This window comes from Cervus elaphus, chromosome 9 (assembly GCF_910594005.1).
Source record: "Cervus elaphus chromosome 9, mCerEla1.1, whole genome shotgun sequence".
Lineage (NCBI taxonomy): Eukaryota > Metazoa > Chordata > Mammalia > Artiodactyla > Cervidae > Cervus > Cervus elaphus.
The window spans coordinates 45052704-45073088 of NC_057823.1; the positions used below are offsets into that span (position 1 = coordinate 45052704).

A 20385-nucleotide genomic window follows, 5' to 3' on the forward strand; every position below is an offset into this window, starting at 1 on the left:
AAATTAAGATCATGGCATCCAGTCCCATCACTTCATGGCAAATAGATGGGGAAAAAATGGAAATGGTGAGAAACTTTTTATTTTTGGACTCCAAAATTACTGCAGATGGTGATTTCAGCCATGAAATTAAAAGACACTTGCTCCTCGGAAGAAAAGGTATGACCAGCCTAGACAGCATATTAAAAAGCAAAGACATTACCTTGCCAACAAAGGTCCATTTAGTCAAAGCTATGGTTTTTCCAGTAGTCATGTATGGATGTGAGAGTTGGACCATAAAGAAATCTGAGCCCTGAAGAATTGATGCTTTTGAACTGTGGTGTTGGAGAAGACTCTTGAGAGTCCCTTGGACAGCAAGGAGATCAAACCAGTCCATCCTCAGGGAAATTAGTCCTGAATATTCTTTGGAAGGACTGATGCTGAAGCTGAAACTCCAATACTTTGGCCACTTGATGTGAAGAACTGACTCATTTGAAAAGACCCTAATGCTGGGAAGGATTGAAGGCAGGAGGAGAAGGGGATGACAAAGGATGAGATGGTTGGATGGCATCACCGACTTAATGGAAATGAGTTTGAGTATTCTCCCGGAGTTGGTGATCGACAGGGAAGCCTGGCATGTTGCAGTCCATGGGGTCGCAAAGAGTCGGACATGACTGAGTGACTGAACTGAACTGAAAGGAAATCAACCCTGAATAATCATTGGAAAGACGGATGCTGAAGCTGAAGCTCTAATACTTTGGCCACCTGAAGCGAAGAACCGATTGGCTGCAAAAGACCCTGATGCTTGGAAAGATAGAGGGCAAAAGGAGAGGAGGCTTAGGGTTAGAGAAGGATGAGATGGTTAGATAGCATAACGGACTCAATGGAGGAGAGTTTGAGCACACTCCGGGAGATAATGAATAACAGGGAGCCTGGTATGCTGCCGTCCACGAGGTCACAAAGAGACAGATACAACTTAGAGACTAAACAACAATAACAGCAAATTCCTTGTTTATTGGAAATTCAAATGTAACTGCAAGCCCTCTGTTTTATCATCAAATCTACCCGGGGGCATTTCAAAGGAGCCACAGGAAAGGCTCGGCTGGCCTGTTTCCTCATCCGACGGGGGAAAACTCATTTACAAGTCAAATGGCGCCCCCTGGCGGCCTTGGACTCGAGGCCCCGCCTCTGGCTGCATCCAGTAGGTACCCGGCAGGGGGCGCGCGCATTCCGCGGAGGATGGAGTCCACCCCACAAAGGAACCCCAGCGCTTGTAGGGAGTCTCTCCCCAGTAGCCCAACCTGGACCCCCAGCTCAATGTGTGCCCGCTGCAAAATAAGTCACGTAGAGCTTCATTATGAATGTCCTGGGTCTCCTGGGCCCCTTCTATGAAAAAATACTACTAATCATATTTTGCTGCTGCCTTGGTATAAAGACAAATTATTTTAGGGTGGATTCATGACTATACATTCCTTATAATTATACTCGATTTTTTCATCTTATTCTAAGTTAAAATTACATTTTCACAGACCCTCGCTCGCAGAGACAAGGGAACCTGGAGGCCAAGTGTGGGTGACAAGAGAATGTCCGAGTTCAGGGGGTTTTGGGGGCTGAGACATTTTGAGATTGAGATGGTGAATAGTTCAATTTGCCCTCCACCTCTGTGCAGACAGACATCAGAAATACTACGGGATTAGGGAGGACAGAGGGAACCTGTGAATTCATTCATTCAGACAACTTCATGTGTCAGGCCCAGCCTCAGCACTGGACTTGCAGCCAGCTATGCTCAAGGCTGACTAGGTTAAATAAATACAGCTGTTTTGAATAGAACAGCCTGGAAAAAGATAAAAGAGTATGACCCAAGGTTCCAGTTTGAATGAGAAGGCACAGCTGGGGAAGGGTGGGCCAGGCAAGGGAATGGCCAGGGCAAAGGCCCTGAGGCAGAATATGTTTGAGGAGGAATATGTGTGGAAAGGTGGGCAGTTTGGAATCTGGGTAAACTTTTATTTATTTATTTAAATAATTTATTTTTAGTTTATTTGGATGCACCAGGTCATAGTTGAAGCATGTGGTATCTTTAATTGTGGCATAGGAACTCAGTTGCAGCATGTGGAATCTAGTTTCCTACACGCGTGCATGCTGTCGCTTCAGTCATGTCCGACTCTTTGAGACCCCATGGACTGTAGCCCGCCAGACTCCTCTGTCCATGGGATTCTCCAGGCAAGAATACTGGAGTGGGTTGCCAGGCCCTCCTCTGGGGGATCTTCCTGACCCATGGATCTTGAACACGCTTCTCTGGAGTCTTGCATTTCAGGTGGGTTCTTTACCACTAGCACCACCTGGGAAGCCCCCTAGTTCCCTGACCAGGGATCAAACTTGGGCCCCCTGCATTGGGAGTATACTCTTAACTGCTGGACCATCAGGGAAGTCCCTTGGTGAACTTTTTAAAAGGTGTCCCCCAACCCTGAATGGAGGGCAGGATAGGTGTCTTGAGGGGCTCAATGAGAATCAGGCTGGTTTTCACAGGTGGCCCACAAGCTGGTTTGGTCAGGAAGCCTTACAGGGCTGGGGTCGCTGTACTCATTTTCCAGTTTGGGAAACAGAGACCAGAGAGGGGTCCAGGCTAACCTAAATTCACACAGCCAGGTGCAGCCCATACCTGCTGCCTATCCCTGGAGGAACCAGCAAAACTGGGGTCAATTCCCAGCTAGCTCTCTGCGCTAAAAATAGGACCCCCTTCACTAAAGGCAGCTGAGAATCTTGCAGCCCCTCACCCTGCTGGGCCAGGCTCCTCTGGGAAGTTGCCCCCAGCTCTTTAGAGACAACTGCTTTCCTCTGGAAAATGCGGGGGGCTAGGTGGCACCCCTCCTGGCCCCCAGGAGACTCCCCTCCGTGCCCCCTTCCCTTTGACCAGAGGGGAATGAGATCCTCAAAACCACTGAAGGAGGAGTGAAGGTAAATTGACCCATTTTAGAGAGGGGAAACAGGCACAGTGAGACTCATCCTCCTGTGTGGGGAAAGGCAGGGCTTGCATCCTGATGTTTGGCTCTTTGGTGGAGGGGGGGCTTTTCTGCACTTTGGAACTGACCTGCCTGGTCCTTAAAGGACAGCTCATCTGGGTCTCCAAACTCTCCTCTCTACTGGGGCAGGGCAGTTATTGCCCCTCTGGTGGCAGGGGCAGTGAGGTGGGCAGCTGAGGGGTGGATGTTTAATAGCTTCAAGGTGGAGGCCTCCCTGTCACCTGCTGTCAGTAGGCTATAATGGCACAGGGGCTGGAAGGTTGGGTTCCTGAAAGGAGCAGGCAGAACTCTGCCTCTGACCACCCATCATGGATGGGGGTGGCTCCCTTGCACTGTCCATGGGTTTGGGAATCCCCCAGAGAGACAGGGCCTCAATGGGGGTGGGTGATATTGAGTGCGGGGAGGACCCCCAGAAGATGGCAGTGCTGTCTGTTGTACTGGAGGGGCTGCACACACACACCCCCAATCACAACTCAAGATCAGGGACTCCAGTCCCTCCCCATAGGGGCCCTCCGGGTGGCCCCCGCCTGCTCTCCATGCTCTTGCTTTGCTCTTATCTGGGTTGGAGCCTGGGCCCCTGCGATTAGCTCCCAGGGGAGGCCTCAGGGGCTCACACCCCCAAGCCCCACCTTACCCCAACCTACTCTGGCCTCAGTTTCCCCCGCTGTCTGAAATGGAGACAGACGTCTGCATTACACAAAACTGTGAACTTCATGCGTTGGGCACATGGCCGCGCGACTGAGCGCTGCTCAGAAAATGGAAATTATTATTGAATTATGATTACCCACAAGATAACCTTGCCTCTCCTTCTGGAAGGTGTGGGCGGTCAGGTTTCCAAGAGGAGGGGGCTGTAGGGGGTGGGGAGTGGGGAGGGTAGAGGTCATCAGGACTTCGCGATGAGCCCTCCCAGGAATCCTGGACGCCATCCCACGGGTTTGCCAGTGCGGTGCCCACGGCTGGCAGTCTCTCCCTCTCCCAGACCCTCCTCCACCATGCAGCGCCCTCATCGCAGAGCCCTGGCCCTCTCCCACCGACCCAGCACTGCTCTCGTTTCCCGTCACCGCAGATCCTTTGTTTATCAAGTCTCTAATCCCCACTTTACAGACTTGGAAACCGAGGCACCAGTCCTGGGGGTGAAGTCTTTAGCGCGAGTGGCTTAGTCCAAGGGACAGAGGTGAAACTCTGAGCTCGGTAGGTATAGCCTCGGCGGTCGTTACAACAGGTAGAGGTCCCGGACCGGGCTCCTGTGCCCTAAGCCCATCCAGGAGGAGCCCCAACTTTCTCCCCTCACTCTTCCCTGGATCGCTTCCAGCCCTGCCTGCCCCCTCGGTGTCCTGTACACTCTGGCCCACGGAGAGCACATTATCGACCGTCCCTAGATAGGGGCGGGGCATACCGCGTCCCTGTTCCCCTTCCCTTTTATTATTTATTATCATTTAAAGGGGCCGCGACTTGAAAATTTCCGTCCACTCTCTCCCCTTCCCTAACACCCCTGGGCTCTTGGAGCGTCTTCGGACCAAGCGCGGGGGGCGAGGGGGTGTCCGGGAAGGGGGAGGGGGCCTTACGAGAGCCCTCCCCACGTCCCGGGCCGCGGCGCTGAATCACCGGCGAGGTATTTGCATCTGAGAGCGATTTGTCACCCGGTGATTTGTCTGCGGGGCGGTGAGCGCGCCGGTGGGGGGGGAGGGGAGGGGCGGGGGAGGCCGCGCGCGGGGAGACTTTTACCAATCGGGTCGGTGGGGGGTGTAGACGCGGACTCGGCTGGCGACTCGGTGAGTCGGCGCGCGGCACAAACCCGGCGGTGGCCGGGAGCCAGCAGCGCGCAGCTCGCGGCCCGGGCCGGAGGCCAGGCGCGGCCGGGGCAGGGCCGGACGCCAGGCGTGGGGCATGCGCCCCCCGAGCGGGCCCTGCGCCCCCCGAGCGGGCCCCGCGCGGTGAGGCTGGGGCAGTAGGTGGGGGGCCTTTTAAAACGTGGGTTTCGTCCTGGGTGGGCGTCGCGCGCCCTGGAAGCTAATGAGGGGGGGTCCCCAAAGTTGGTCAGGAACGTGGGTGCGGAAAGGCTACCCGAGTGGGTCGGAGTTGGAGCGATTTTCTCTTCGACCCCCTCGGAGCCCTCACCCCCTACCATATTGTGCGGGTGCGGGAGTGACCGGGGGTCGCGAGTGTGTGTGTCCCCCACCCCACCCCCAGCGGAAGGAAATGGTCTTTAGGCGCGAGCGCGGGGGTCTATGGTCGGGGTTATTTCATTTATTGTCGCTGGAATCCGTGTTTTATTCTGGAGCTTCGAGGGGAGTGGGAGCGCCGGGTCGGGAGGGCAGTTCTCTGGTGACCCTCCTCAGCCTGGATGGTTTATTTATAAAGTGTCGGCTCTGGGGCAGAAAGGGGCCCCTGGAGGGGACACCACGGGGCCCGCGGCCGGGAAGTGGGGGAGGCTCGGCCCGAGCCCTAACTCTTTGGCGGGGATCCTCTGGAAAAGCCCCCTCCCGCTTTAAGCACCCCCCAGACACAAAAGCGGGCGCAGGAAGCGCGGGGGAGAGCGCGTTGGTCAATTCCAACGTTCCGCGGACCCGGGGTGGCCGGTTTGTCAATAATCTTCCGTTTTCAGTCGCCCAGCCCGGAGGGTTTGCCCCCCCACCACCACCATGCAAATCGGTCGCTTTCCAAGAAGCCTTTGAAATCGGACTTGGGTTTCTGTCGTCTAATTTCTTCTCCCTCTTCAGTGTTTCTTTTCTCACTTCCTCCGGGCCACCCCCTCCGGACTCTCCTAGCCCCCTCCCCACCTTTCTGCCCCGCCCTCCCCCTCCTCTTCCCCTCGTGAAGTGAGGGCCCCCTTTCGCCACCCGCGGGGCCCAGCCTTGCACAACTCTTTAAATAACCGTGTTTTGCAAGCTCTGGGCCGAGCTGGTGACCTCTCTCCGGGAGGCCTGGGAGGGGGGGTGGGGGAGAGGGTGTGGCCTCAGATCCCTCCTTGCCGCCCCCCCCCCCCGCCAGGTCCCAGCGACCCCCCCAGCGGCCCCCTCCCATCCCAGCCCGGTCCCTGCCTGGGAATGCCTCTCCCCTGGGGTTGTCATAAAGTGGGGGTAGGGCCAAGGACAAAGGGCTCTTGCAGGGAGGGGTCTGGAGGGGTGGGCGTCCTCAGCCTAGGGTTAATGGCAGCCACGGTGGGGGGGGGACCCCAGGCCCAGGTCTAGAAGGGCTTTGGGGTTCCCACCTGCCCCCTCCACCAGCCCCTACGTGGAGGCCTGCACTGCTCCCCTCCCCCACCCGTGGACCCGGAAGGGTCATTAAACCCAGCAGGCCTGGGGGTGGTGGCTTGGGGGGGAGTGGCTTCCTTTGCCTCTTCCTTCTCCCCCCCCCCCCAAGGGAGGGGGCGATGCCCAGAGCATTTCCGTGGGGAAGGGGGGCTCATCTTGAAGTTGTCAATGGTGGGGGAGGGGCAGCAGATCAGACTAGACACTGGGTGAGAAATGTCCCCTCAGCACTTCTTGGGGCTGGTGGGGGGACGGGTGACTGCCCATCCCCGGGGGTGGGGGCTGGGTGCTCTTCTGCTGCCTCTAAGGGCAGGCTGTGCCGGTCACTCTCCAGCAGTATGGCCTCTGAGAGGGTCTTTGTGCCCTGGTACCCCTGCCCCTGCTGAGTACTGAGGGCCTTTGGGGATGGGTCCCTCCCCACTTTCCTGCAGGGTCCCCCACTTCTCCCCCCCACTGCCCTTTCACCCGTCCTGCTGGGAACCCTATCACTGGGGAGGGGCCCCCTCCTGTGACTGGGAAGGCTGGGAGGGTCTCTACTATAAGACTCCCTTGGGGGAGGGGTCAGGCTTCTCTTAGCAGGCCACAGGAGGGGCTGGGAGACCAGCCAGCCTGGTGGCCCATGTCTACTGTCAACCAGGAGCCCCTGCCCACTGGCCCCTTCTACCTGAGGAGATGCTCAGAAGCCTGTGGGGGTCACTGGCCGGCTGGAGTGGCTCCTGGACCCTCCTGTTCCCCACCCCCCAGCTTCTCAGTGATGTACCATCTGGGGTATCTCTGTCAGGCCTGTTGAGTTCTGCCTGGTCTATTTTATTGGCGGCCTGGGCGGGTGGGGGTGTGGCCTGGGCTGGGGTTCGGGCTGGGATGCAGATAGGGGGCTACATCCTCCTATCTTTGGTGGTGGCTCTGGGACATCCATGCCTGGAGCCTGCCCAAGGCCCTGGCAGAGCAAGTTGGCAGTAATCCAAAGGGACCCCAGGCTTGGGGAAGGGGACAGGGGGCAGAGTGGGCTGTGTTCTGGGCCCTGGCCCCCACTTGGGGTCCTAAAGGGCAGGGAAGCCGCCAGAGAGCATGGCTGTTGGGAGGTTCCAGCATTCCCCTAGACCTGGGTCTGGATTCGATCCCCAGTCTTGCCTGGAACCTGCTGTGTGTCCTCCAGCAGGACAACTCAAGCCTATTTTCTCCATCCGTGAAACATGGCCCGTCCAGCCTCCTTCCATAAGTCTAGCGAGTGCCTTCTGGGGTTGCGCCTGCATCATTACAAACTTGCATCATTCCTGCTTTGGCACACAGGGAGATGGGTGCTGTATGGGCCCTGTTTTGCAGATGGGGAGACTGAGGCCTGGAGTAACTGAGGTTTAGAGATGAGGTGGGAGCTTGAATAGGGAAGCCTGAGCCTGTATACAGCAGGTGCTCCACCTGGATCAGCCATGGTTTCTATAAGAAAGGAGGGTGCTTGGAGCCCCCTGGGCCAGGCTGCACCAGCATGTCTGTGAGCAGCACCTAGAACTCAGAACTGGAACCCGGAGCTCCCTGGACTCTGGCACCTGGTAGCTGGCTTTGACCAATCAGAGACCGGGAATACTTGGTCCCCTTGCTCTGTTTATGAAGCCATAATCCAGCTGTTTCTGGGGGGTGTTGTTTCTCTGTGGCCCAGGCGGGTGGGGGCTGCCTCGAGGCCCTCGGGAGTCCAGTGCAGAGTGACCCTGCTTCTCAGACTGCTGGAGGGTGGACGGAGCGGGGAAGATGGGGCAAGCATGCTCCTCCACCTCCAGGGAGGCCCCCAGGTTTGCACCCTGATGGGCGTGAATGGAAGGGATTTTCCCAGAGGTCTTTGAGGTCCAACCTCAGTGGGGAGGAGCCCAGGTGCGGTCTGACGGTCTCTTGTCACCCCCAGGTTTCTGTACACGTGAATGAGCCACCTGCCAGCCGCCACCAGCCCCCGGTGCCCAGTGTGAGAAAGGAGGTGTCGCCTGCCTGCCACTGGCATGCCCCGCCAGCCCTCAGCCTGAGACCAGCGGTGCCTGCCCCTGCCCCCTGCCACCCTGCACTGCCCCGGCTCCCCCGCGGCCCCCACACTGCAGTGCGGCCGGGCCCCCTCCCCACAGGGGCCGCCCCCACCGCCCCCTCCTGGTGCCCGGGGCGGCCCGGCCCGCAGGGCCATGAAGCTGCAGGCTGTGATGGAGACGCTCCTGCAGCGGCAGCAGCGGGCACGCCAAGAACTGGAGGCCCGGCAGCCACCGCCGCCCCCTGAACCCCCAGCCCGCACCAGGGCCACTCCAGAGGAGGACAGGGAGCCTGAGAGCGCCCGGATGCAGCGGGCGCAGATGGCTGCCCTGGCCGCTATGCGGGCCGCTGCCGCCGGCCTTGGCCATGCGCCCAGTCCCAGCTCAGAGGATGGGCCCCCCGGCTCGGAGGATGAGGATGCAGCCCTGGAGGGGGCACAGGGCTCGCCCACCCCACCCGGCCGAGGCAGGGAGGCAGCCAGCCTCCCTATGGGCGATGGCCGCTTTGAGGATGCAGGCTCCGACGATGACCTGTGAGTCGGGGTCTGTAGGCTCCTTATGCCGACCACATACCCTGCACCAGCCACTCTCAGCCCTGGGGCACTGCCATAGAGGAAGGACAAAACTCCTGTCCTGCTGACCTCCCGGGGCGTACCATCCTTTAGAACTCACTGGTGGACAGTTCTCTATCTGCACCACCCAAGATGGGGGTCTCCTGTCCCAGAGGGCTCACACACATGTGGCCAGTACAGCTGCACTCTGCGTCAGTAGCTTTATTTCACCTTAATGTAAATGGAGCTACTCACACGGGATTGGTGGCTCCCATCGTCTAGCGAGGCTGTAAGAGATTTAGTGATGGGGACAGACTTAGAGTCCATGGCCCAGGCGAAGCCTACACAGAGCGGGCATCCATTGGTCCTTGCGTGTGTCTCACCAGCGTCTGATGCAGGTCCCGAGCTGGGCACTGGCAAGACCCTGGTGGGATCCTCCTGGGAAGAAGTTTGGCAAGTCACACATGAGTGTGATTATGGGCAGTGATCAGAGTTGCCAAGAAAAGAAAGCGGGCATGTTGGGGGAGGGGTGGCTGGGGCTGGAATCAACTTTCGGGGCATTGTGAGTGAAGGTCTCCCTGTGTAGGTGACAGCCCTTAGGAGGGGATGAGGGGAGCAGAGAACAGCATGCCTGGCAGGGGAAACAGCCTCAGTGAAGGCCCCAAGGCAGGAACAGGGTCAGTATATTCAGGGCCTAGTGAGGAAGCCTGTGCTGGAAACGGGAAGAGGTGGGATTAGCAGGTAGGTAGCGGGGGTTCATTGCCACAGGGGCACCTCCAGTTGCTCTGGGCTAACTGGGAACAGGGCAGTAAGGGCCACACCCTGAGCAGTTCTGCTCATGGGTGCTCTTGACAGCTCACCCACATCCAGACAGGGAAACCGAGGCTGGATGAGCTGGGTCCCTTGCCCCAGGGCCTGAGTTGAGCTGGCGCCTTCTCCCCTGACCTGTGCCCCTTGTCCGCCCCAGGAAGCCAAAATGGGAGGAGGAGGAGGAGGAGGAGGAGCTGGAGGAAGACCTGGGGGATGATGAAGAGGATGAGGAGGATGAGGACTACGAGGATGAGGAGGGGCTTGGGCCCCCAGGCACCGCCAGCCTGGGCCCCACAGCCCTGTTCCCCCGCAAGGCTCAGCCGCTCCAGGCCTTCCGTGGTGACAGTGGATCCCGGGCACTGGGTGGCCAGGAGCGCCCGGGGACTGGCCCGGCTGTCCCCGGAGGGGCTGCCCATGCTGCACCTCAGCTGCAGCCACCAGACCACGGGGACTGGACGTATGAGGAGCAGTTCAAGCAGGTAGGCCTTGCGTCGTAATTGGGGCTGCGAGTAGTTGCTGCCAGAGTCCTGACCTGCCCTCAAGGGCCAGGAGCTCACCTGTTGGGCCTGGGGCATCCCATGTGTGGGAGCCCCAGTGTGGGATCGTGGCCCGTGGGTGGGATGGGCCGGCCGGTAAATGCAGGGACATGGGGACACATGGGGACAGGAGTCAGGAGGGGAAGTTCAGCAGACTCTGTACCAGAAGGCCGAGCAGAGAGACCTAAGCAGAGTGGGTTCTGAGTGGAGGCCCTGGCTTAGGGAAAGGCCACCGTCCTATATAGGGCTCCGGGGGTCATGGGGGCAGCCAACAGGCGTGGCCAGAGGCATTGTCAGCGGTGTTGCGTCTGATCTGTTGAGGCTGTGGCTGTGGAGGGGGCTGAGCAGGGGGTGGCCACGTCGGTGTGGACAGTCAGGAGGGGCGGGGAGGAAGCAGGAGTCTTGGTGCCGTCCCCGCGGGCGGCCAGGGCAGAGGAAGTGGCCAGGCCAGGGAGCCTTTGAAGTCGGGCCTCGCCGGGCCGGGCAGATGGAAACCAGATGGCGGCCGGGGCAGCCGGCTGGGCTTGCATTCCATCCTGAGACCAGCTGGGCCCTGCCCCGACCTCCGAGAGTGGACGTGGGGACTTGGCCTCCCAGGCCCAGTGCCCAGCCCTCATCTGGGCTCCATGGGGCTGGGGACGCGCCAGGCACATGGGAGCCGGGAGGTGGCTGTGTGTGGCCTTGGGGCACCCCCCCCCCCACCCATGCTGGCTTCCGGGATGGGCAGTGGGACCCTCCTCGAGGGAGCAGGAGGCCCGGCCGCCGCGTGGGGAAAGGGCACTGGGACCCTGGTAACCCTCAGAAAACTCAGACAAAGTATAGAATCGGACATGCAGCATGAGGGGGATGAGCCAAGGCTGTGGTGGGGTGATGCAGGGGCAGGTGTAAAGGCAGGAGGGGAAGGTGCCCCTGGAGTGGGCGTGGCCAGGGCAGCGGCCTGAGGCACCAGGCCAGACTGAGGAAGGCTGGAGGGTTAATCCCCTGCCCGGGCATCTTGGTCTGGGTGGGGCTGCCCTAGCTTCCGGCTGGGTCCTGGCACGCAGTGTGGGGGGTGGAATGACACCTAGCAGACGTCACCTTCCCAGGGCGTGGCTGGCCACTCCCCACGCATGACCCCAGCTGCCCCCTTCAGCCTGAAGTCCACACCCTGGCATGTAGACCCCAGCCTGCAACCTGCCTCAGTCTACCTCCACTTCCAGGGGGCCCACTTATGTCTGGGCTGTTCTCCGTCTACTTGTGCAGATGAGAAAACAGAGGCAAGGCATGAGGGGGGCAGGGGGAGTGGTGGGTTTCCCAGAACCGAGCTCCTGACGTCTGTTGGGGTAAAAGTAACGAAACAGGAGTCTCATGGGTGATTTACATCAGTGTTTGCCATCTGAGTTCAGCCCTCAGGGAGCCCCAGGCTGGAGGCCAGAGCTGGACAGATACCCCCCATCTCACAGGGTCACTGCCGAGCAGGAGGAAGGGACAAGCCCACAGCCCCTGTGGGATTGAGGGTGGACAAGCACCCCCAGCCTCGCCCAACCTGGTTTTGAGTGGCCAGGCCCGGCAGAGGCCAGGGGTCAGGTGTCCTGACTGCAAAGCCCCCCTCGGCCCATCAGGGGCAAAGTAACTCAAGGGGCCATTCTCTTGCTGGTCTGGGAAACAGGGATGATGTCTTGAGGACCCCCAGGGTCAGGGCACAGATGGGGAAACTGAGGCCCAAGAAGCACAGGGAACACAGGTCACAAGTCAGCCTCATGCTTGTAGAGTGTCTATGGGATGCCCAGCTCCCCTGCCAGGGGCAAAGAAGGTCTGTAAACAGATGGGTGGGAAGGGATGATAAGACCCAGCCTGGCAGCCGCTGGGGGATGTAGCTCATGGGCCAAACCTGGCTGGCAGAGGAGCTGAGCACTCGCACCGTGGGGCACCCATGCAAAGGCCCTGGGGTAGGATGTAGCATGGCTTGTGTGTGGAGGCCAGATGCTGCCACTGGGCTTGGCCCTGCAGGGCCTGGGATTGAATTCCCAGGTGGAGGGGGCTGGGGGTGGTGGGCAGATGCCAGGGTCTTATTCCTGCCTGGCTGTGGCAGTTCTAGCCACCCGCGCTGCGCTCCTGCCCAGCTGGCCAGGCACCTGTGCAGCCAGTGTCAACAGTGGCCCAGGCCTAGCCGGCCCGGCAGATGTCGGGGCTGTGTTGACTCTGGCGCCTGCCCCACCCCCTTCCTGGCACGTGGCAGCCGGGCCGGCCGGCCGCCTGCTTGGCACCATCTCTGCCTCTTCCTCCCCGGTCTTGGCAGGGCCCGGGCCTGACTTCCGCCCGAAAACCCTCGACAGCCGTGAAATCCCGCCGTCAGCCGCAGGGTTTGGGGGGCAGCCAGGCTGGGGAGGGGCCGGGAGCAGCAGGCTCACGGCCACGGAATCTTTCCTTGGAAGCCGAGAGCCTCGCTACTGGGCGGCCCCAAGGACACAGGCTGATGGAGGCCAGGGCTGGCCAGGATCGCAATGTGTCACAGGGCGCAATCAGCAGCTCGCCTCCTGCCATCAGATATGGCATCCTAGTGACATCCCAGTGGCTTCCTGTCACCAGCAGGGCTGTGCATGGCTCTCAAGGAAGTACCATCGTGGGGTTTTCAAGCAAGAAGACTCAATCGCGGGTCTTCAGCCACTTAAGGACTTGAATCTTTAGTTTCAGTGACTATAGATAAACACTGGGATTTTTGCTCGTGGTTTTATTGATAATGAAATTTATGTAGCATGTGATTCAGCCATGGAAAGTGCAGTTCAGTGGTTTTTCATGCATTCACGGGGTGTGCAGCCATCACCATCAATTTTAGAACATTTTACCACTTCAAAAATAAAGTTTTTAATGTATGCCATTTCACTATTACCCCACTCCTTCCCCTAGCTCCTGACAACCAGTCTCTCGATCTGCCTGTTCTGGACGTTTGCCATCAGTGGAATCACGCCCTGTGTGTCTTTCTGTGTTTGCTTCTCTCACTGAGCATCCTGTTCTCAGGATCTGTCCACATGGTGGGGAGTGTCAGGGCTTCTCTCCTTTTCTTGGCTGAGTAATGTTCCATTATGCACATGCCATGCTTGCGTGCGTGTGTCTGTACACACACACACACACACACACACACTGCATTTTACTTACCCACTCATCCCTGATGAACACTGGGGTTGTTTCTCCCTTTGGCTGCTGTGAATGTGTGTGCACGAGTTTGTGTGTGAGTATGTGCTTTCGGTTCTCACGGGCACGTACCTGGGAGAGGAGGTGCCGCGTCATATGATAACTCTGTGTTTAGTCTTCTGAGGAGCTGCTCTTGTTCACGGTGGCTGCTCCATTTTGCATCCAAGCCGAGGGTTCCAGTTTCTCCACGTCCTTGCCGACACTTGTGGTTATGACTCTGATTCCAGCTGTCCCTCTGGGGGTGGTGTGCTATCTCCCTGTGGTTTCAGTATGCATTAAAGGTTGGGATCTTTTCCCCCCTGCTTCCCAAGGTCATGTCTGCTCACCATCACTAGTAAATAAGCTCAGAGATGTAGAAATGACAGTTCCAGGTGGTGTTTGTCACCTAACTACGCACAGGTGGCAGGTTGAACGCCTTGCGAGTGTCTTGTGTATACTCACTTGGTGTTGGTGGGGGGCACTGTGTTTGCACCATTGCGCAGGTGGGGAAACTGAGGCATAGACCAGTGAAGCCACTTGCCCACGGTCACACGGGGGATGTGTCAGACTGGGACTTGACCGCAGGGTGTATCAGAGGAGTGGATGGATGGGAAGGGGCGGGGGGCAAGCCCCACTGGTGAGGGTTTGGAGGGAACCTGGATGGCTCTGAGCCTCCGTCTCCTCATCTGAAATGGAGGTGGTCGGTCAGGGCCCCCCAGCAGGGTGTCAGAGCCCAGGGTCTGAACACAGAGGCCCCCAGACAGGAAAGCCACCGTCAGCCTCAGGCCCCCGGCCCTGGGAGGCTGCCGCGTCCTTGTTGTGGACCCTGCCTGTCCCCCCTTCCCCACCCTGCCCCAGGCCTCCTGCGGCTCCTTAAATTCCCATGGGTGTCCTTCTCCACACAAGCTTCTGTGGCCCCGGAAATGGGTTCAGACAACTTAGGGTGCAGCTCTGGTCCCCAGAAGCTCCCTCAGCAAGGGGCTGTGGTCACATTTTTTTTTTCTGTGTTTTTCAGCTCACTTGATTTTTTTTCTTTTAATTATGGAAAATATACACACATATATTTTTAAAGTCTTTTTTTGGGTTTCAGAAGTGACACTTGATACCTTTCTGGTAGGAAAAAAAGGAAGGATTCCAGAGAGGTCTGAGCCTGCCAGCCTCCTCCCCAACCTTCCTGGCATCAGCCACACCGTCTTTCCAGGCCTTTCTCTGTCCACTCACACAGAAGTGTGACGGGCAGGGTATTAAAGTGTGATGGGCAGCTTATTGAAGTATGGTCTTTTGGGGGTTGCTGGGGTCTGCCATTTGCTGAGCTGAACATAGCGCTTTTCTCGTTTTTTCCCATCATTTTCACTCTTTGTTTATTTTATCCGTGTTTTGAGTAGTCTGGTTCTTTTAGCTGCTTCAGTTTCCCTTGTGGGGCCGACACCAACACATTGGTCTTTTTCCCTATTTCCCAGTTGTAAACAACACTGCAGTAAACATCTCTTGGGGTTGTGGAGGGTGGGGGTGGGGAGCAGAAATTGCTGGGGCTGCAGGAGCAGGTGGCACATACTTTCTTCACCTGGAAGGCCAGAGATGGACACAGGCACTCCAGCCATGCAGTCTGGGCTGGGCTAGAGGGAAGGCTGTCCAGAGTAATGGGCTTTGGAACTGGGGCTTTGTAGGATGTGTAAGAGTCAGCCAGATGGCCAGAGAATGGTTAGGGTCTGTATCTGGGAACCATGTGACTGGACCATGAAGTGGGAGAGGTAGAGGTGGGCAGAACAATAGGGCAAGCCAAGGTGGGCTCAGAGGGGGCTTTCGCAGGATTTAGCAGTGCTAGGGGAGGAAGAGGGACACTGGGAGGACCCTGCTGGGATCCGTGGCTGGGCACCACAGCTAGGCCTCTGGGGCCAGGGAGAAGGGTGAGAAGTTTTGGTGGAGAAGTGTGTTCTGGGCACAGGCTGGAGGTCAGGCACTGGTTTCTGGGCCCAGTGATGTTTAGCCGGCATGCTGGGGGCGGAACAGGCCAGGGGCCAGGCCCGTGGGTCCTGTGGGCCAGCTTCGGCGCCAGGCGTCTTCCTGGGGAACTGGGGCCCTGGGCCCTGGGCTGGGGGTGGGACCAGTGCTGCGAAACCCCCCAGCAGCCCAGCCCTGCCGTCCTGGAGCAGCACCCGCCTCATCAAAGCCACTGCGGCTGCTGGCGCAGAGCCAGCCGGGCCATGGCGGGCACAGGGAGGGTGCCCGCCTGACAGTCCTGGCACCGTGCCCCCGCCCGTGCCAGCCTTGGGAACCACACTGACTCAGCCGGAAGAGCCTTATCTGGCCCCGGCGCCGCCGCCTGGCTGCCCGGTCACTGCTGTGGGGTCACCGCCACTGTGGCCTGGCCCCACGCCCACCACCACTCCCCACCCTGGTCTCACCGCTGTCAAGCGCCCGGCCCCTCCCCACGCTTTCTAATAACACACGCGGCTGTGGAGGGCGTGGTGGCCAGCGGGCATGGGGAGCACGTGGAGTCCAGCCGCTGACGCTGGCACGTGTGTGCACGTGGGGAAGGCCTGGCTACGTGGAGTCCCCTCTCGAGGGGCTCCATGTGCATCAGAGTCTGTTTGTGGAGCTGGGTCTCTGGGGGCCTTGTGAGTCCCCGTGGTGTCCGTGACCATGCGTGTGCCAGTGTGGCTCTCCCGTGTGTTCATTTGGATGGTCTGGGGCCACATGGAGCCACTTACGGCGTCTTTTATGTGTATCTGTCATCTTGGGCACCTGCTGGTGGGTCCCCCACCTGGAGTGTTGGTGTACATCTGCGTGTGCCCCCATGTGACATGGACCCAAGTCACGTGGATGTCCCACCAGTATGTCCTGGGGTCTGGACCCACTTGAGGGTGGCCAAGCTTGTGTATCCGAGTCATCAGCCCCAGCGCCGTGCCTGTTGGGGTGACCCTCTCCCATGGTGACCCTCTCCTCTGCACGTGACTGTGTGCCTGGGGGTCTGCAAGAACACACACTCATGCCCCCCCCCGCCCCCCCAGCCCCTTGTCTCAGCAATCTTGAGGGTGTGGTGGGGCCTATTAACCGTTAGCCAGAAAGTCAAGCTGCCCCAGTCAGTGGCTCGGATCAGTGGCCCGGACACAGGTCAGCGTCCCGTGCTGCCTTGCTGACGCAGCCCCAGGAGCTGCGAGGTGTGACGAGGGCCTCTGGGCTGCAGGGGCTCCCATCGCTGGGTCCCATCCTTCTCCCCTCACGTGCTGTGTGATTGTGGGTGGAGGTGCACCCTCTCTGATGCAGAGGTGCAGTCGGAGGATGCCAGGCATGGCTCCCCTGCTCTGTGCCTTGGTTTCCCCGTCTGACACAGAGCCTCTTCAACCCACACATCCTTCTTACTCTGAGCCTGCATCCCCCACGGTGACTTGGGGGCGTCCTGGGCCCTGTGGAAGACCCCATCTGCTGATGCTGCCCACTGCTGGGTCCTGCTCCAGGCAGGGTCTGGGGCAGCTGGGGGTGCAGGCCATGGGTGGGCACGCGCGGGGGCGGGGCCGGACCGCCCTCCTCTGCTCGACTGGCTGCGCTCGGCCAGAGGACAATTGGGGGTCACGGGGTTAAATGCTAGCCAATCTGCCTGTGGAGGCCCCATCTCGGGACTCAGCCTTGCCTCTCGGTCAGGGCTGGCGGGCGTCTCGTGGGGCCAAGGGGTGGGAGTGGGGGCAGGGAGGGCATAGAGTCAGCACCGCCTGCCCCCAGCAGGCTTGTGGCCTTGGGGACACCTGCCTTCCAGACGACAAACCAGGGACAGATAAAACCCCATGTTCCAGGGAGAAATCTATTGGGGGCTGAATGGTATCCCCAGAGTGATGGGACCTTGTTTGGAAATCGGGTCTCTGTAGACGCAGTTAAGATGAGGCCACAGCAGAGGAGGGCAACCTGGGTCTTTATAGAAAGGCAAGGAGGCAGAAAATAGCCATGTGAGGGTGGAGATGGAGATGGGTGATGTGGCCACAAGCCCAAGGCCCCCCAGAAACTGAAAGAGACAGGGAAGACCCTCCCCTGGAGCCTCTGGGAGCATGGCCCTGTCCACACCTTGATTCCCAACATCTGGGTTCCAGAATCGTGGAAAAATGAACCCCTGTTCCAAGCCCCCCGGCCTGTTGCCATTGCAGGAAATGAATACAAAGTCCAGTGAGGGGTTTGGGTCCCTGACTCTTGGGGCTCAGGAGTGCCAGGCAGATGCATAAGGGGCCGGTCTGCCATGGAGCCTCCTCCAGACCCTGACTGAGTGGTCCATGGTGTCGTGGACTGCTGTGAGCAGAAAGGCCAGGCTGCACACCCACATGCGGACGTGCATGCGTGTGTGTGTGTGTGTGTGTGTGTGTGTGTGTGTGTAGCACTGGGGGTGTGCCTGAGAACAAAGCGCACAGAAGTGCTGCCCACGTGGCTGCGTGGCAGTGGGGGCGCCTGGCGCAGTGGGCCTGGTGGGCGTGGCGGCCGAGGGCGGGGCGTCTGGGCCAGTATCTGTGAGCCAGCTGCCGGGCAAGGGTGTGTCTGTGTGTGTCTGTGTCTGGCTGGACGGGTGTGTCCATGTGTGCCTGGGAACCACAGTGGGGTGGCAGGACCTGCCCGGCGGGGGCGGGGGGGTGTCCATTGGGAGGGTCCACATGTGGGGGTGACGGCACATGTCCAGACAGGTGTGGAAAGGTCCGTGTGCAGCCGTGGGGCGGACACAGGTGTCCACAGCCACAGAGAGGTCCAGGTCGGGGGCGGGGTGTGTGGTGTGTCTGTGTCTCTTGAGGTGGGGTGGGGTGAACCCTGCTAGTGTCTGGGGGGTGTCTGGCATCTCTGTCCGGGCTGCAGTGGCCATGGCCCTAGTGCTGTGCCACTTTCTCTTTCTCCCCCAGGAGGGGCCTCTGAGGGTCCCCGTGGCCACCCTAGCCTTTGCCCTATTAAGCCATGCCCCCAACCTCACCCCCTTGCTTCCAATGTGGATCTTCCGTACTTGTGAGGTCCCTACCCGGGGAGGGGCTCCCCCAGCCCCAGGGCTGCCAACTCTGGACGGGTTGGGCCACATCCCCCTTCTGTTCTTGTTTTTTAAATTTTATTTATTTTGGCTGTGCTGGGTCTTTGTTGTTGCGTGCGGGCTTCGCATTGCAGCAGCTTCTCTTGTTGCAGAGCACAGGCTCTGGGCTGATGGGCTTAGTTGCCCCGCCAGCATAGGGGATCTTTCCCAACTGTGGATTGAACCAGTGTCCTTTGCATTACAAGGCGGATTCTTGTCTACTGGACCACACCAGGAAAGCTTAGGCCACCATGCCTGGCACTGGGGGAGCCAGGCCTGGGCCTGGAAACTGACCGTGTCTGTCAGTCTCCATGTTTCTAGTTTCTGTGTCCCCCTCATGGCTCTCTGTTTCCTTTCTTGTCTCTGATTTCCAACCCCCATGCCCCTCTGCCCATCCTGCCCCCATCACCCTGTAATTACTCATCTGCCCTTTCCCTGGGAGCACCTGGGGACAGTGTGCATGGCCCCAGCTGCCACCTCTCCTGGCCTGGTGGCTGCTGCCCCATCTGGCACTCTGCCCAGCCAGTGGCCTGCCCGGCCCCTCCCTGGGCCCTCTGGCAGGCCCATGTGCCCGCTGACAGGGTGCTGGATTCTTAGACTGGAAGTGGGGCCCTAGGGCACCTCTGGGGTTATTGTGGGTGGGTTTTTTTTTTTTTTTTGGCCACTTGGTATGCTTTGCAGGATCTTACTTCCCCAACCAGGGATTGAACCGGCACCCTTGGGGGTGACAGTGCTGAGTCCTAACCACTGAAGTACTGGTGGTTATTCCTTTATTCCATGCCATGGCTATCTGGGGGAGCCCAGCCCAGCTGATGTAGGTGGCAGCTGATCTCAGCACCCTCCTTCTGGGCACCGTTTCCCCATGTGGAAAACTGGCAGATTCTGAGCTGGGGTTTTGTTGTCATCATTGTTTTTTTATTTTGTTTTATTATATTTGTTCATCATTGTTAGTTACTGGTCACCGAGGGTCCCGGTGGAGGAAGGCAGGGTGTGGTGGGCACCTGCTCTGCCCCCAGGTGCCCAGCATGGTCTCCTCACTGCAGGAGCGGTCCCTGGGGAGGTGGGAGGTTCCAGGAGAGGGGTCCCCCCCCCTGCCGTCAGGGGGCAGGTTTTGGTGGCACCCTGAGTCCGATGGCCATTGTGGGGCAGACTGTGTTCCGCCCTGGGCCCAGGTCTGATGGGGGTTCCTGCAGGTGTGTTCAGCGGGAACCCCAGAACCTGAGCCCCCCGGGGCCCCTTCCTCTTGACTCCTGGGCGGGAGGCAGGAAGCAGCCCCCTTCCTTCCGGTCCCGTCTATGGGCGCCCCAGATGGTGGGGACCCGGTCAGCAGGGCTGGGGAGGGGTGGGACCCGCCCCCATGACTCTGCTGTGCTTCTGTTGAATGAACCTGGGTGGGGGGCAATGGGGACGTCACTCCCCGAGCAGGTGGAGTTCTACAGGCCCCTGGACCACTAGGAGGGTCCCTTTCTGCCTATTGGGGGCTGCCCACAGCTCTTCTGCAGGTACACAGGGCTACTTTCTTTCAGAAGTTACTCCTGCACAATGCGGGTTTTTTGTTTGTTTGTTTGTTTTTTTGTCTGGCTTCGCCGGGTCTTAATTGTGGCATGTGGAATCTAGTTCCTTGACCAGGGATCGAGCCAGGACCCCCGGCTTTGGGAGCACAGAGTCCTAGCCACTAGACCCCCAGGGAAGTGTCCCCCATGGTGGAAGTTTTAATTCCCAGGTGCCAGGCTTTGGGTGCAGGGCTCAGACCCCTCAACTGCCCTGAGCCAGCAGCTAAGCAGTAACAACACTGTTGTCCTCGGGTTGTGGGGGTCCCAGGACCCCAGAACACAAGGACCATCATAACTGCAGGTGGAGGCGGCGGAGAAGGAGAAGATGCTGGATTTTTCGCTTTCTGACCCCAAAGCCTTTGCCCTGTGCCTCACACATGCCAGGCGTTCTTGGGCAGGGTCCCACCCCAACCCCCAGTCCCACCAGATTTTGACGTGGCCAGAGGTGCCAAGGGGCTCTGTCCCGGGTCCCAGTCCCACTCTGTGCCTTCTCTCAGCACCTCAGT

At 59.3% G+C, this 20385-nt stretch overlaps 1 protein-coding gene across 5 annotated transcripts in view; it reads left to right on the forward strand.

Annotated features, from left to right (window-relative positions):
- Positions 1-4433: 4433 nt before the first annotated feature.
- ARID3A (AT-rich interaction domain 3A) overlaps positions 4434-20385 on the forward strand; it is a 35596-nt gene continuing 19644 nt past the window's right edge. The window contains exons 1-3 of one of the 5 annotated variants that reach the window (XM_043912615.1): positions 4434-4658; positions 8142-8783; positions 9769-10090. In XM_043912615.1, coding sequence (XP_043768550.1) covers positions 8407-8783; positions 9769-10090 — 699 coding nt within the window. In that variant the 5' untranslated portion in view covers positions 4434-4658; positions 8142-8406. The other 4 variants (XM_043912613.1, XM_043912616.1, XM_043912614.1 and 1 more) reach the window with 4 other exon arrangements.